We start from the raw sequence: 17,611 nt of genomic DNA on the forward strand, positions 1-17,611 counted from the left end.
AGAAGTGAGGGAGGTTCAGAAGAAGAATAGCTCCTACCAAAGGAGGACCGTGCCAACAGGAAACAGCCCCAGTGACTCAGTGGGTGGCACACTCTCAGTCTGCTCCCAGTTATCACCCCAGCTGATGGTAGGGGGGTTTGGGTGGTACAGAGACAGCATCTTGCAGACAAGGGAAAGCAGAACATAGCCTGGATTCTCATGATCCATTTTCCTCTAATTATGATTTTTCATATTTTTTACTATTAATTTTTAGAACTGGTAGTTCTTAGAATTACCAATTGACTGACGAAAACCTGGTGAGTTTAACCAAAGAAATCTGCTGCTCTGCACTATTAAGGTATCCCTGGTTATTCAAGACCTCTCTAACATATTTCTCAGATGAATGCCAAGTCCACTGTGTTAAACAAAAGCCAGGTAACGTTTCCCTTTTTCCCTTCAACACATTGCATAGAGAGCATTTGTGCTCCAACACTCTAAAGCCACTGGAAGCTCCAGTAGAAGGGATCTCTCTGGCTGAGCCTGGATGAAATCTTAGTTGTTCTTTCCAGAAAAGCACTTTAGTCACCAACCTCTTATACAGATCAAAAGCCATCTCTGCCACCCTGTACTGTGAAAATTCATGACTACACGTTGGTTTTGCTCTAGGAGCACCTGCGAGCATCGGTCCATGCAGGAACGTGTCATCTGGGCTGAGGTGTGAGTTAAGCACCAATTTGCTCAGAGGCAATGGCCTGAGACTGCGCCAGGGCAGTTCAGGTTGGACATTAGGAAAAACTTCTTCACTGAAAGAGTTCTCAGCACTGGCAGAGGCTGCCCAGGGAGGTGGTGGAGTCCCCATCCCTGGGGGGGTTTAAAAGACGGGCAGATGAGGTGCTCAGGGAGATGATTTAATAGTGGACAGGTACAGTTGGACTTGGTGATCTCAAAGGTCTTTTCCAGCTGAGGGATTTGATGATTCTATGACCGGCAATTTGGACATGGGCAGAAGTAGTCTTGAGAGTCATTTTGAAATGTAACAGAAGGTATGTGCAAAGCTAAAGTACCAATTAAACAAAGACTTTCAGGTTTTAGAAGCACAGAATGGTCAGGGCTGGAAGGCACCTCTGGAGATCATCTAGTCCAGCCCTCCTGCTAAACCAGGTTCACCTAGATGGGCTTTAAAGCTGCCTTCAAACACAAACCATTCTGTGATCCTGTAATTGCTGCTGTTGAGACAAATCCTCAGCGTTCACTGAAAACTCCACTTGAAAGCAATGTAAATAAAGAAACAAGCAATGGAGACAGGGATTCCCTGGGATTTCCAGGATATACCAAAAATCTCCCAGATCATTTTCTCTGTTGTAAAACAACAGACCAAATTTTCAGCCAGCACAAATGTTCATAGCTTCCTGGAAATCAGTACAACAGTGACAGATCTACACCACAGCGATCTATAGCAATGAATGAAGCAGTCAAAGAAACTCAGGGCAATATATTTAGCTAACTGATATTAGATTGGATATCTTGACTCTGGCACAAATGCAATTATTTATATTGGCAAAGACTACGGGCCAAATCTTTTATTATGGATGCTCGAGAAAGAATTTCCTAAAAATAGATATTTTCTTCTAGAGATCAGTGAGTGTAAAAGAAGCCGAGAGGTGAAGCTGGCCAAATGGACAGACCTTTACATGATCACAATAAAAAAATGTAAGAATTATTACACAGGAACAGCTCCAAGAAGTTTTTTTTTTCCTTCCCGATTGGAGATCTGGGATATTTTTGTTCGCATCTTGATAGTTTTTATTAGGCGATAATTTGCAGGCCAGCTGATGTCAGCATAATCAGAGTTTAGTATGATTTTTCCTTCTTTTGTCTCAGCAGTGCTATATTTATTGGTTTGTTACATTTCATTTTAGGAAGGTGCAGCCAGAGCCAACGGAATATAACTTTGAAAAGCTCCTGCAAACGGTGTGTCTCCATGCACTTTATAATTCCTCTCATACTTTATGTCCTCATAATATATTAAAGGCTTCTAATGTCACCTTCCAAAAAATACCCAACGTATGCTCATAAATAATTTTTAACTGTTTTGACTTTTCTGAATATTTGCCTTTTTTATTTCCTTATTCCCACTTTGTCTCACAAAATGACAAGTTCAGGGGCAAAGCCTGATTGAGTGACCCACATTAGACATTTCGCAACTGTCTAAGCATAGTTCAGATGTCACCAAACCCACTCAAGAGGCCTCTGTGGAGTTCAGCAGGTTATCATTTTCCTACTGTTTGATTTGTGGTTACTCTGCTTCAGTAACTGTAAAGAAATTAGTTCCTGGCTAGACAGGAACTGATAAAACAAAAGTGGTGTTGATAGAGGTGTTACTGACATAGACCTTTTTTTCCCTTCTAAGTGGTATTCATCCTGTCTTGTCCCAGTGAGTTTTCTGAAGTCATTACTTATTAATTGCTCGGTTGGCTTTTTTTTTTTCCCTTTAACATGTAGAAGTAATCACTTTTTCTAGAAGTCTTTTTCAGCCACTTCTTCTTCTCAGTCACAGATCTATTTTTTATGGTCTGCAGTCAGCTTTCACTGAGGCGAGAGCTGGCCTGCTGTCTCTCTTCCATGAAGCTCCTCTTTCGTTGTTAGATGTCAGTGCATTCACGCATGCACCTCAGAAGAGATGAGACGACCGAGCTAAACACCGCTGGAGGCTGAGAAAAAGAAAAACTGAATCCAACTTGCACAAATTGGTTGACAGCCGACTGACCATGAGCCAGCAGTGTGCCCAGGTGGCCAAGAAGGCCAACGGCATCTTGGCTTGTATCAGAAATGGGGTCACCAGCAGGTCCAGGGAGGTGATTCTCCCTCTGTACTCGGCACTGGTGAGACCGCACCTCGAATACTGTGTTCAGTTCTGGGCCCCTCACCACAAGAAGGATGTTGAGGCTCTGGAGCGTGTCCAGAGAAGAGCAACAAAGCTGGTGAGGGGCTGGAGAACAAGTCTTACAAGGAGCGGCTGAGGGAGCTGGGGGTGTTTAGCCTGGAGAAGAGGAGGCTGAGGGGAGACCTTATTGCTCTCTACAATTACCTGAAAGGAGGTTGTGGAGAGGAGGGAGCTGGGCTCTTCTCCCAAGTGACAGAGGACAGGACAAGAGGGAATGGCCTGAAGCTCCGCCAGGGGAGGTTCAGGTTGGATATCAGAAAAAAATTCTTCACAGAAAGAGTCATCGGGCACTGGAACAGCTGCCCAGGGAGGGGGTCGAGTCGCCTTCCCTGGAGGTGTTTAAGGAACGGGTGGATGAAGTGCTGAGGGACATGGTTTAAGGGAGTGTTAGGAATGGTTGGACTCGATGATCCAATGGGTCCTTTCCAACCTGGTGTTTCTGTGATTCTGTGAAATGAAATCCATGTCAGAAAGTTACACAGCTCCTCTGGCCTTGTTCATGGTACACTGAATTTGCCCTATAACATACCTATTACTATTTCAAAACATGTCTTCTCAGGGCCACCTTCAAACTAAGAATAAATACAGTTTTTAAGGCATAGGCACAACAGAAAAAGCCCTTCAGAACTGCGTCTATATTTTCAAGCAGTTCCTGCTCAGACAATGAGTAAGCCAAGAGGGAGGTTTTTTTTTCTCTTCTACGGATACGTTTGATATTTTCTTTTCTTAAAAGGTGATAAAAATACTCAGACATAAATTTCACTGTAGTTGGGCACGCTAAACTGTTTTTCTGAGAAGAGGGGAAAAAAAGAAAACAAAAGTTCAGTTCTCTAAGTTGTAGCAGAAGTGCCTTTAATTTTACTCTCATTAGTTAAAATTCGAAAAGAAAACCCGCTTTTAATCAAAACAAAACAAATCCATGATGTTTCTTTTTAAAAAATGCCAGAAGATGCATTTGGAGTAAGAATTGCTTCAACATTTCGGGTAGACTTGCCTTGAGAAATGTGATGAAACTGGCCCGTTCGGCAGAAATTTTTGGCTGTTAGTGAATCACCTTTTTTAAAATGAGATTTATAAGAAAACTGTTGAAGAAAGCTATTAGAAGGCCCCTGATTTTTAAATATACAGGCTTTAAGAATCAGAACAACACTGTGTCCTCGCTACTAGGGAGTTATATTTGTTTTTACTGAAGTAAAGCCATCAACAGCGTGCATTTGTTCCTTGGCTTATCTAGTCAAATTTAATAGGGAAAATGAGTACGCGAGAGCTGCATTGTGAGTTGTCTTAGCATCTTAAGCTCCGCTTTTGTTTCTAAAGTCTTCTGGTTCAACCCTGGGCATCTGCTAATGTGGTAGCTGCCATGTGGGCATCACCGGGTGCTGAGAAAAATCCACTCCTATGTCAGGTTTCGGTGTATCTTGAGTTTGCCACTAAAGCTTTAGCCAGGCAAACCTAAACTGATTCTCTCGGAGAAGAGCGTGATAGAAACTTAGTGCTTTCTGAGCACAAAAAGCCTTGTTAAATGAGAGGAAGAAGACAAGGAAGAAAATGCAAAGGAAAGCAAAGCTGAAGAATGAAAAAGGTCCAGTCAAAAATGACCTGAGTGCCAGAGGTAGCCAAGAGCAGCCTACACCTGGTAGACCCCAGTGAAGACGCCTGGAGGTCAGAGCACTGGTGTCTTTTGCATCCTAAGGACTGGCTTTGTGGGAAGTCTTCCCAAAGCAGTACTGATGTGGCAGAGCACAGGAGTCAGATACTCTACAGTGTAGCCTTGTAACAGTTGAGTCAGAGAAATTAGAGACGGAAAATGCACTTAGGTCACTTGGTCCATTCCTCAACTGTTTAAAGGTTGCTCCCTACAATGTGTTCTTCATTGCTTTGTCTAGTCAGCTTCCCCCTTTTCCCTAGGGGGGACTATTCCACATAGTAATAGACCTCGTTGTTAGGAAAATTTTCCTGATGTGCAGCCTAAATTTTCCTTGGCTCACATTCATCCCACTATTTCAGTTAAAACCTCCTAGTCAGCTCTTAACTTCTCTCCACCTCAGGCCTTTTTCTTCCATCAGAGGAAACAAATGAGTCTGATTGAGTAAAGCCCTGTGTGTTTAAAAAATAATGACATCCTTACCTCCTAACAGTGATAGTCAATATAGAATTAACATAAAATGTGCAAATTGCCTTATTTTATATGGAAGAAATGAATAAGTCCTTGGAAGCTTTTATCACATGTTGGTTGGCATAGCTTGAAAAGTCCAACATCTACCACCATTTATGAAAACACCTGGAGTCAGGGCCCATCTGGAACAGATCAAATTGCTCTGGCTGGTCAATCAAAGCTCCAAGTTCCCTGGAAATTTATATCACCTAGAGGCCCGTGAGTTCACTTTCTAATCGAGGGTAGGGAATAGAGCCATGTACCACTTTACTGGTGACATATATCATGGACTGTGGGACACCGGACTGGTCTCACCACCAGCTTTGCTACTACGGAGAGTCTGGAAGAAACTGTGAGGTCTGGATGTCGGCTCACAGAGAGCCAAGTTAACCTAAGGATTTGGAGTATTCTTGTAGCAAAGGCACACAAGTATCTGGTGTTCTGAGTCTGCTGACAGGGAGAAGAAATGTCACTTTTCTATTGACCCAAAATAAATGCTGTCAAAAGAATTTGAGGAAATAGATAGAGTAGTAATGCTGAGGAAACAAAATGCTTCAATTAATTCTTGACTACTGGTATGGTTTTAGTAACTTTAATAAAATAAATATTAGGAAATAGAAAGAGTCTTTGTCATTTTTCAGATGTTTTTAGGGGCCTCATGTTTTTGTTCTGTGACAAAAACAATTTGGTGCCATCACCATAAATCAACACATGCGTCAGCTGGCGCAAATCCACATTTTTCTGTTGAAAATATGTTTTGAATGACAGTTATAAGCAGTAAAGCTCTTCGTGAGGGCTGTTCCAATAAGATCCGTCTCTGAATAAAATGAGATTTCAGCCAAAGTTCACGATAAATGGGAAAAACAGACTGAATGGTAGATGGGAACGATGTGGATCAAATCAGATGTCAACATTATACGATGTAAAGCAAGTGTCTGGGAACCACTTCCACAAGCAAAAGGAGTAGTGAGAAGTTACTGTTTCTGCTCAGCTTATTTTAGAGAGAAAGTCTGCAGCTAAACCCAGCAAAAGGCTGTGGTAAAGTTTTCTGTCTTCAACTTCTACATTACTGAATTCCTCTTTGTTGGGAGGAAGATTTCAGTTTCATGATATTGGTTCCTATTAATAATTACATGTGACGTTACGGTGTTTAAATTCCCCTTCCATGCTAAACTTTGCGTGATGGCAGAACAAAAGCATAGTCCTTGCTCTGAAGATGTGCAGTTTAGGTGTAAAACAAAGAGCAGCAGAGAGCGATTAGGATTAAGGAGGAGCAGATGGACGGTGTCACTCAGTGCAGCGTTCCTGGCATAGGAGAGCGTATGAAGCCTCATCCACTCACACAATCTCAAAACCCGGCACAGAGTACATTGCCTTTACTTCCTTTAAGAGCAGTACTAACTACCCTGCGTCTTACAGCTTATCTCTTCGTGGTTAAGCCGAGAAAAGGACTTCAGTGTCTGTCATGGGGAAAGAAAAGCCCACGTGGGAGATGACCAGAAGCACTCAAGCAAGCATAACATGTTGTGCATTTTAACTTGGAGCTGTGCAAAATCCAAGTCCCGCGGCTCAGCTGAAGGCTGGGAAAGGCTCTGTGTTCTGCCTCATTCCACTCCTGTGCATTCTGCAGCACTGCCTGCCTCAGTGGTTCTCTGCCACAGTGGTCTCCAAACCCAGCTGGTGCCGGGCAAAGTCCACATTTCTGTTGCGTCCCGTGGGTAAGCAGAAGGTTTCCCAGCCCATGGGATGGGTATGAAGTATGTGGCTTCAGGCAATGGCAGGTTACTCAGGGCTACTCCCTCCCAAGCACAGGATGGTCTATCCTTGCCCACACTGCAGGAGGGATATGCCCTGCCCATGACATCCTCACCAAGCTGGCGGCTGAGGACGAAGGCTGCAGCCTTGTGGCTCTGGATGCAACTAATGTCCTGACACAGGTGTCCTGGCTAGTTGCTCATGGACTGAAATAAAAAGAACAGAAACCCAAGGAACTTTGCAAAATGCTGTAGTGAAAGGTCTGGGAGGAAGCTGGAGGCACACAGCCCGTACGGCTTTGTGGGCAGAGATGGGTGTCCACGGGGACATCTGGCAGAGGGTACCTGCATTATGCTTCCCAGACAGAGCTGTGCTGAATAACCATCTTGTCTGCAGGAGGGAGTTCGCTCCCAGGCTCTGCGTGCTGCCAGCTTGCAGCTGGGCTAACGCGAAGGAATGCACTCCCTTGCAATGCTTCTTTATAAATTATTTTTACTGGGGAATTTAAGTGTTGTTACAGTGAATGTGTGTACAAATACTGGAAGAACAATGTGCACTAGAGAAAAAAAATAAAAAAAAGAAAAACCACTCAGCTTCCTATTCCTCCTGGGTAAACCTGTGATTTCTCCCACCTTCTTGAGTTGCAGTCTAATACAATGCTGTACAGCCTGCTGCCTCCTTAAATAATTCCTGCTGGAGGAGCAGACACTGAGTACATCACTCAAATCCCATGAAATTGTTTAGCTTCCAGTTCCACATCCTGAGAAGTTAAATCTCTGGGAGAAGGCAATGACCTGGCTGTCCCTCTGGGTGCTCTCCTGGCGCAGGAGAACTCCTGGCCTGGGGCTGGAGCTGGATATTTTGCAAGAGTTTCCAATTTTACTGTCAGGCTTATTCTCCTGAGCTCCCATTTGCCTCTTCCAGCTCCTCACACATCCATCAGGGCTCAAATAAATGTGATATATCGATGCTTCACCAGTTTGAAATGAATTGCAATTACCAAACAGAGTCTTCTTTTCATTTACCTCCAGCCATCTAGAAGTCAAGCGTCTGGCTTGAACTAGCTGTCTGTAGTCAGGGGAGAGAGATGGACACTGCCAAATCCAATGCCTTCCTACTTATTTTAAATACCTTTCTTGGACTAGGATGAATCACACGCTAAAGCCCTTCCCTCCCCGTGGCTCTAACAGAACATACGAAACCAAATTGTAGATAATGAAGGTGGGGTCACTTGAAACCCACCCTCAATATTTGTTTATAAAGCAGCTGTGAAAGGGTGTGATGATCACCCATGGTGACTCCAAGAATAACGACCTGGCCTCTAGCCAGGAGGGCTTCAGGGGTTTTATAGTTGAAACCCAAAGAAGCATCTGTCAATTATAAAATGAATCTTGCCCTTTAAATTGCTGCCTTGGCAAATAACGAGGCTGTAGAAGAGGAGGAAGAAGGACAGACTGAAGATGCCCCGAGAGAGAGAAGGCCAGCAGGGGATTTTTAATAATTTAACAGTCACTCGAATATGAGCCCATGAGGTTATTTCTACACAGGGCTTTGAACACACCCCAAGACATTACAACTTTCAGCCCCTCGCTCTCTGAGCTGAATAAAAAATGAATGCTTTAGAGAAGAAAGTTTAGTGAACTGTCTGCCATGGGTTTTGGGGGTCTGTAGTACTGGAGGAGCCCGGACGTGTCATCTCTGCAGGTGGTGGGAGGCTGCGGGGACACACTGCGGAGATGGTGCCAGCTGCACAGGGGTTTCTGTCCTCCTTCAGCGGCTCTGCTGCCAACCTTAGATGCTTTAGGAGACTTGTTTGTGAGCTGCGGTCCAGCTTTTGACCAGCCGAGTGCCATGTGTGCAGCAGCAGCTCAGCAATGTGAGCAATCAGAAGAGGCGGCGGGGCTGGCAGCGCCAAGGCGAATTTGGATGGTTGCAGATGAAAGCCAAGGAGAGCAAACAGAACCTCAGACAGAGGCAGCCTTCTTGCCATCCACGTAACGCAGTCTGAGCAGCCACTTGTTTCTCGCAGGCCTTAAGTGGTTCGATTAAATTGAAGGAGTAAAATGTTAATAAGGAACATGAGTCTACTAAATGCACTGAGTAGAGAATAATGCATGCTATCGACTGAGACGCCCACGGGCAGGATCTCTCTTGGCACAGCAGTGAAGCCCTTTTGTGCCACGATAAGGCTGCCCAGACATACCTGAGCTGGGTTTTAACCAGCTGGCTCAGGCGCTGCCGACAGACCTCAGCGCGTGCTGCGCACAGAGCCTGCGTGTGAATTTGCAGAAGTGGGTGCTGTGGCTGTAGCATCAGCAGAGCCACGGTCGCGCTTACGCTGGCTCGGGCAGGTTGGGACTGGCGTGCTCGCTCCAGCTGGACCCTACCCACACACAGCCCCTCTCTGTCTGGTCAGCAGCGGAGCCCGTAATGGGCAATCACTTTCCAGTGATTACCAAGAAAACCTGAAAGTTGCTTGGTCCTGGCTGTAGGCTCTGGTCTTGTTTTGCTGTCAGGGTGCCAGCTTGAAGTCTAGACTGCTGGGGCCCACCAGCTAATATCTTTGGTGGTGGCACCACAGAAATCTCATTCCTTTAGGATTTTTACAGAGAGGATGGTGAAACGCTGGCACAGGTTGCCCAGGGAGGTGGTGGAGAAGCCACCCCTGAAAACATCCAGGGTCAGGTTGGATGGGGCACTGAGCAACCTGATCTGGTTAGAGACGTCCCTGCTCACTGCAGGGGGTTGGACTGGATAACCTGTAAAGGTCCCTTCAAACCCAAAGCATTCTATGATTCTGTTCTCTGATTCTCAGGGATAGCATCTTTCCCTCCCTGCCAGCTGGATCACACTTGCAGTTCTTTTGAGAAAGAAGAGCATTGCCTTCACAGCTGAATACCTAATGCTATAGGAAACTTTTTCAGGCTTTTTCTGGCTTTGCAGGCCATGCAACCTGCTCTCAAATCCCTTAGACACCTGGATGAAGCCAGCTCTAACTTTGGTTAATAAAGCATCAGCAGCTCCACAGGATTTTCTGAATTTATCTGTAGAAAGGAATATGGTTGTGTGTTTTTCTCAACTCCACTGAGATTTTCATCAATATTCAGCCATGAAAGGTTACTATTCAAAAACAACAGGACAAATTAAATAGAACTATCAAGAGTGGGAGAATACACTGTTTATCTAATACCATGATAAATTGAAAGAGAGGAAGATTAGACATTAGGAAGAAATTCTTCCCGCTGAGGGTGGGGAGCCCCTGGCCCAGGTCACCCAGGGAAGCTGTGGCTGCCCCATCCCTGGAGGGGTTCCAGGTCAGGTTGGATGGGGCTTGGAGCCCCTGATCCAGTGGGAGGTGTCCCTGCCCATGGCAGGGGTGGGACTGGATGGGCCTTGAGGTCCCTTCCAACCCAAACCATTCTGTGATTCTATAAGATTGGTAAAAATGAAAAATATTCCTTTTATTATTCTTAACCATAGAGCTTTCCCCTTTCTTTCCTGTCCTGTTTTCCTAATGAAGAAGGGATAAGCAATAAATTTTGCCTTACACTTCTTTTTTAGTCTATGGAAACTACAACAGCCAAATCAAAAGCCAGAATGTTTTTAAGACACTGCTTTTATCTCCTTCTGTTGAAACACAAAAACCTAAACGGTAGTGAAGGCCATCTATGAAATTTCTTTCATTTCACCTTTTTTGCTTAACATTTCAAAGCCTGATCAGCTCTAGAAAAAAAAAAAAAATCCCAAACACGATCTAACAGGGCAGTTGCTTTGTCTTTCAGGCACAGGCTCAAAAATATGGATCAGTTTATGTATAAATATATATACAGTAACCAAAACCTCAAATTCAAATACACCTGAGCTTTGGGGAAGTTTGTATATTCATTCAGTCTTTGCGGCTTAAGCTCATCTGTAACAGAAATATTTGCAAATAGACAGAATACTTCCTCTTTAATCTTATCTAGCAATCTGTCTGTTTGTCTGGGTTTTTCCTAGAGATGGCCTCAGATCCTGATATCTGAGGGCTGCACAGCTAAATTGAGGCGAGATCATACCAAACTTCACAGAGACCTTTCTTCCCTCCTGTTTTCCGTGAGCATTTCTTTCGTTTTAGTGTATTGGGATGAAAGACAGCACAGCTACACAGCCTGGCTCAGCCTCCGCTGGCCCCGTGCTTGGCCCAACTTTGGGAAAACATCTTATTTTGACTGATGGTTATTTGCTTTATGGGCAGACTGTGGCTGAGATGCACAAAATGGCTCCACAAAAGCTGTGACTCCTCTTTCCTGGGCTCTTCCAGAGTGCTGAGCATATCCCAACCTTCATTTCCCAAGTGTGGAGCCTCTGCCAGGCTGGGCAGCACCCAAGGGTACCTCATCCGCTGCTCTTCAGGGCACACTTCTCAGAAGGGTGAGTCCTGCATTCACACCCAAGAGCTCCTTCCCCATCCACAAAGAGGATTGTTTGCGGCTTCATGCCTTCAACACCGCCTTTAGGCAAGTCCCTCCAGCTTGGCAGTGGGGAAAAGACGCTGAAATGTCAGGATCTACCTGCATGTGCCTGACTGATCGCCCTAAATTATCCTGGCTCACGTATGCCCTCGAAGAAGCCCAGGAACCACTGGCACGATACACTCCAGCTACGGGCTGTGCTTTATCACCTTTATCACCGTCTACAACTGCCTGAAAGGAGGTTGTAGAGAGGTGGATGTTGTGGTCTCTTCTCCCAAGTGACAGGTGATAGGATGAGAGGAAAAAGCCTCAAGCTGCACCAGGGGAGGTTCAGATTGGACATGAGGAAAAACTTCTTCACTGAAAGCGTTATGGAGCTCTGGACCAGGCTGCCCAGGGAGGTGGTTGAGTCACTGTCCTTGGAGGTGTTTAAAAGGTGGGGAGATGAAGTGCTTGGGGATATGATTTAATAGTGGACAGGTATGGTTGGACTCCATGATCTCAAAGGTCTTTTCCAACCTAGGGATTCTATGGCTCTATGATTCTATGATAGGGTTCGTGCTCTCTCAGAGGACAAGAGGTTAATGTGGCTGTTTAGTAGCTGTTCAGACCAAGTACTGCTTAGACAACTAACCTGCACTAACAATTTATCATAACCTTTACCTGCGCCAGTAATTACAATTACCCATGAGATCTAATGCACCGGGAAGGGCTCCAACTCCAACAGAGCCATGCCACGCAGCGTGCACGGAGAGAAACAGGAATTTTTTTAGAGCTCTATTGTGTTCTTTCCTATCTGCATCCCAGTACTTTGCTCCGAGGGGTTTTGTCACCTCTCTGTGTTTGATTGTGGTAATTTCTCACCACTTCAGATTCTCCACTTTCTCTGCGTGAGACCTCGTTGATTCCTACCAGCACTTGTGTGGTAATAGGTGAGAAGAAAGGAGCGAGCACATCTGAGAGGAATGTGAGAAATAGAAACAATTTTATTAACAAGACCACAAACCCATTTTTAATATATGCAGCCATTTACAAGGAGGAAATATAAACAAAAACAGAAATACCCACCGGGGAGACACGGTCGGTGTCAGAGCACAGCGAACTGGCAGAGATGGTGTGGGCAGGCTTGGGTAGGGTCCCTTTCCTCCAACCCACCTCTGCCACGGGCTGTCCCTGGCCAACGCCAGGCCCTAAAAGCAGGGTGGGCTGGTGCAGAGCCCTGCACTAAGGAGGCGGGGTGCCACGCGTGTCCTGCTGCGGTGCCAGTGACGATGCCAGCTGCACCAGGGCTCGGGCGATGACGGAGAGATGGCTGTTCATTGTCCTCAGCTCTGCCAGGATGTCGCTCACATTTGTCGATGCCTGCTCAGAGCTTGGGGGCATAGTGTGGGCGGCTGGTGGTGAGGAAGCAGCCCCCGGAGCCCTGTCTCCCATGGGTGTCACCTGGGGATTTCCATCAAGGGAGGGGTGTGGGGATGTGCTGCTGCAGCTCTTCATGCCTTCCAGGGAGCCCGTCCTTACAGGTGACTGGTCTTCTTCCTTCCCTCGAATGGTGGCGAGTGTTGCAGAAGCAAGGAAGGGCAGCCAGTTGATGAGGTGGGTAGCACAGCCAGGTGGGACTACCGGCAAATATAGGCCGGGATGCAAGGATGGAGTAGAGGTGGGTGGTGCAGGAAGAGAAGGGAGTCCAGGGTGAACAGTGGCAGCAGAAGCTGATGTTGATGGTGGAACAGGAGGCAGTTTGGGATGTAAGGCTGCAACACAGGCAGGTAACGACGGTGAAAATAATGCAGTACCAGTGTCAGAAGAGGAGGAGGGTGATGCTGGAGCTGTGAAAGGTCCAGGTTCTTCAGACGTTGGTGGTGAAGTGGCAGCAGGTGGAGCATCAGGTGTGCAAGGGTTTGAGTCTGCAAGGAAAACACAACATGAGCCTTGATCACACATGTACTCACATATGCGGACTGCTGTGTGCTGTCACCTCAGCGGGACTAGGCCTTTTTGATGAAAGGGGGAATTTCATCAGCTGGTAGCATCACTCTCTGTAGGCCACTTAGAACAGAACAGATATACTCGAAGACAAGAGCCTACTGTAGGAAAACATGTGACTTAACATTATAAATCTAAATTATTCTTCCACTCCCATTCTTCATAAAGCCTGTGGACAGGCTTTAACATTTTTCTGGTTGGCGTCTCATAGGTATGTATTAGCTGGTGAATTACCTACTGTGTTTTCCTGGCCAGCCACGGAACGATAGTAATGTGCTAACTGACTCGGATCTCCCATGGAGATGTGAGGGCTGGTCGGCTGCTGCCAGAGCCAAAGTTAATTGCTGCTTCATAAAGGGTCCCAGTTTTCAGCATTCTGGTTTGAATGGACAGGACAACACCAGAAACAGTAAGAGCTAGTTGGTGACTTAAGTCCTTCAATAATTTGACTTTTTATATGGAACCACTACAGAGTCCATGCAATTAAACTTAGATGTAGACCCTGCCTGTAGATATTTAGCAGCTTCAGCTAAGAAAAGCAGCAAAGAAGAGACAGAAAGAAATTGTTGACACCAGGCATCCTGGCTTGACACCCATGCCATCTTGCAAGCAGTTCAGTGGACCTCATCCAATGCCCACTGAAGTCATTAGAAACATCGCCTGCTTGGGTTGAGCCCAACATCCAGTGTTGGATGATAGAGCAGCCTCTGGGGAATATGCAAAGACTTGGAGAGTCACGCTATGGTCGTAGGCACTCTGCCTGCTGTGCCCAGTTGGTAAATATTGTATGGTAAGGAAGATTCTATTTTAACAATAATTCTGAAAGCCAGAAATATAATAATAAACGTAATCCTTTCAACAGCCTCAAAGATCTACATTAGTGGAAGTACTATACCGCACCATAGATCTTTAGCATTGGGAACATATTGTATAGAAGGTGGTGAGATGCTACAGGAGTGGTCAGTGGAAGACAGATGGATTTTAAAACTACTTTTGCTGCAATTAAGTGCAAATTTTAAGGCACTGCTACGGATACAAAGAGACAAAATAATGGATTTATCTAGGTTAAGACAACCTACAGAAAGCCAAATACTGAGGTGTCAAAACCATACTATTATTATTTCTGGCATCTAAAAATCCGATGCCAGAAATCCATTTTCATTACTGGTTGGTTTGGTATTCTAGATAACAAACTGAAACTGCAAGTCAAAAGCAAATGAAGGTATTTGCCTGTCTTCTCTAACACTAAACCAGCTGGACATGGAGCCAGCAAAAGTCTATCTTTGTTCCACATGGGACCACCATGTTTTCCCTAACCAAACACACATGTTGGTTGGAGGGGATTATGACACAAAATTTAGCATGTCCTTATGTCCCTGAGATTTTTATGGCAAGTTACTGCAAGTTCTTTGGAAAGTTTCCTTCCTTTGTGCATTGGCTTTGTTCCCAACACAAAGTCCCTGCCTACACAGGCGCTTGATCCCTGCTCACTCGAGCTGGGCTGAGGATGCTGGATGTTGGGTTTCCAAAGTGTTATTGATTGGGGTTTGTTTTTTCAAAACAAAACCTGATTCAGGAACCACCTCATCTGAACAACAGAGCAGTTAAGTGCCGAGTGAAGAATTTCCCTGAAAGCACCTGCATTTTCTATGTTGTACATGCAGGGAAAGCCCCCAAAGAGAAGACTCAGGCACACCGGCTGTATTTCTGAACAGACTCAGAGACACTTACTTCTTTCTGTTAAATGTATAGGGAGCTTGGCTTCATCCTTCAGCAAAACTAGTTTACTGGCACGGGATCCAGGTCATGTTTAGGTTTAGCAGTCTACAGCGTAGATGCCTACATCTCATCTAATTCCCTACCCTTTCTCCACAGGCAATGGATTAAACACAACTACCACCACCTCTTTATTCCTAGAATGAGAAATTTTTGTCCTCATCTCTCTCTTGGGAATAATTATAGAACCATTGAATGGTTTGGAAGGGACCTTAAAGATATTCTGGTTACATGGGCAGGGCCACCTCCCACTGGCCCAGGCTGCTCCAAGCCCCATCCAACCTGGCCTGGAATCCCTCCAGGGATGGGGCAGACACAGCTTCCCTGGGCAACCTGGGCCAGGGCCTCCCCACCCTCAGCGTGAAGAATTTCTTCCTAATGTCTCATCTAAATCCTCCCCCTGCCAATTTAGAGCCATTCCCCCTTGTCCTATCACTTCATGCCCTCATAAAAAACACCCTTCCCAGCTTTCCTGGAGCCCCTTCAGGCACCAGAAGCTGCTCTAAAGTGTCCCCAGAGCCTTCTCTTCTCCAGGCTGAAAAATGACAACTTTCTCAGCCTGTCCTCACAGCAGAGGTTCTCCAGCCCTCAGATCATCCTTGTTAGCCTCCTCTGGACCTGTTCCAACAGTTCCATATCCTTCTTCTGTTGGGGATTCCAGAACTGGACATAATGTAAGATAACTAACTTGAATGTGGATACCATGCACTGAAAATGCCTACTTTTCAAAAGAGAACTCCTACACCAGGTGCATAAAAGTACGATAAGTGCCCAGCTTAGAACCAGTGGGTGCTTGACACTCACTACTGTCCTGCTCTACTATAGATCTTGCAAAGAGAAAGCAGTTGCACATCTTTGTGTTACCTATTTTCAAGTAATAAGGAATCCTTCTGCGCTGCCACCTCTGAGAGGACCCTGGCGTCCTAAAAACTCACAGGACTGTAAATAGGCCAGACGATACGGTAATGACAGAAGGCAGAGGAGCACCTCCAGGAGAGGATTTCTTGGTACTCGTTCTGTCCACGATGATGGATGTTACCAAAAGATTAATGGACTGCCCTGTGAGAATGGGGAAACTTAAGTTATTTTAAATGCATTCATCTGTACGAGAAGAGCATGCATTTAACTTTTCAGGCAGTCTTGGCTATCTTAGCTGCTTTTGTCTAACTACTGATTTTATCTGCCTTGCAGCCAAATTGCTACAAACTCTGATTCCTTAGTCTTCTGTCAGCTAACAAGGAAAGGTCCGCGAAGGAGAAACCTTGAGGGAAAAAGAGGAGCATGACTTTCCACTAGCGAGCACACTACGTGGGATTCAGCTCATCTGACTTTAGCTGTTTAGCTGACATCCAGTGCACGGCAGTCATCTTGGCTCCAGCAGAGAAAGAAGCACCTCGAGGGACAAGCCATCCCAATCTATCAGGTCCCGAAGAACAGCGGGAGGATCATGCTCTGGAGAATCCCTCCCTTTCCAGCACTTCTTACGGGACTAGCTCAACTGTCTTGGATGGGCTGGCTGGCTCCTAAACAGCTGAGGCTGGGCGAGAAGGACTCCTCGGTTTATAGTTGTACCAAGTAATTGCCTATGAAATCAGAACAGTAGATGGGTAGTGCTGCCTCTGTGTTGCTGTGCAAGGCACAAAGCCATGCAGATAAGGTTGAAGGTACAAAACAGTGGAGACATAGGCCTCTAGAGTGCTTCAAGAAAGGAGCTGGTGTTTCAGAGGGTGCTAATCTTTCAAGTGAGTCAGCATTGAACAAACAACCTCTTTCAATGATAAGGAAGGATATTAAGATGCTGAAATGAGTCACGCAGTCCTTTCAACTACACAGCAACCTGCAGGAGCCCTCTGTGCACTGTCCTTTCTGCTTGGGTTTATGAAGTTGCTCTAAAGCTAGCAGTGTGCTTGTGTGCCTTTCAGACCAAGTGCGTGCATGCACTCCCACTTCGTTTTGCAGCTGCTTCCCAAGAAAGTCTAAATATACGCCTGCCTCCTCTTTCAGGCAAGAAGTGAAACTGAAGTTCTAACAGCTTGTGCTAAAAGAAAATCCAATAGCAACATCTGCATAAGCAAGGGTGGCACTCCTTTTGCACGGACAAAGTTGATCTTTGGGATCTGAATCTGAAGCCTTCCCTCCTGTGATGCTGAGGTTCAGTTTGGATACAGAGTGGCATCGCTTCCCACTACTGCTCTGTAGTCAACCTTAGAAGGGCTTCGAGCTGCAAATCAGCTTTAGAAAGGATTAATTACTGCACTGGGCAAAGAGACTACTGGACATTATGTTAAAATAGGTCTGAACAAAAGCATCAGTGGGTGCACTCCAGAGTCAGGGTTTGCATATGTGTGATTTCAGAAACTCAATTTTGTTCTAGATATTGCCCTAGATGTTACCAGGACAGGCGGAGAGAGTTGGAGTTGTTCAGCCTGGAGAAGAGAAGGTTCCGAGGAGACCATATAGCAGCTTCCAGTACTAAAAGGGGCTCCAGGAAAGCTGGGGAGGGGCTGCTCACAAAGGCTTGGAGTGATAGGACAAGGGGTAATGGGGATAAACTGGGGAGGGGCA

The 17,611-nt window shown here is 45.7% G+C and overlaps 1 protein-coding gene across 6 annotated transcripts in view; it reads right to left on the reverse strand.

The window, feature by feature from the left end:
- Positions 1 to 12,255: 12,255 nt before the first annotated feature.
- Positions 12,256 to 17,611, reverse strand: part of RUNX2 (RUNX family transcription factor 2) — a 221,399-nt gene continuing 216,043 nt past the window's right edge. For 3 of the 6 annotated variants that reach the window (XM_054061034.1, XM_054061035.1, XM_054061037.1), the window contains one exon: positions 12,265 to 13,191. In XM_054061034.1, the coding sequence (XP_053917009.1) occupies positions 12,509 to 13,191 (683 nt within the window). In that variant the 3' untranslated portion in view covers positions 12,265 to 12,508. Of the gene's footprint in view, positions 13,192 to 17,611 lie in introns of all 6 variants that reach the window. The other 3 variants (XM_054061038.1, XM_054061039.1, XR_008448936.1) reach the window with 3 other exon arrangements.

Source organism: Cuculus canorus, chromosome 3, assembly GCF_017976375.1.
Source record: "Cuculus canorus isolate bCucCan1 chromosome 3, bCucCan1.pri, whole genome shotgun sequence".
In the NCBI taxonomy this organism is placed as follows: domain Eukaryota; kingdom Metazoa; phylum Chordata; class Aves; order Cuculiformes; family Cuculidae; genus Cuculus; species Cuculus canorus.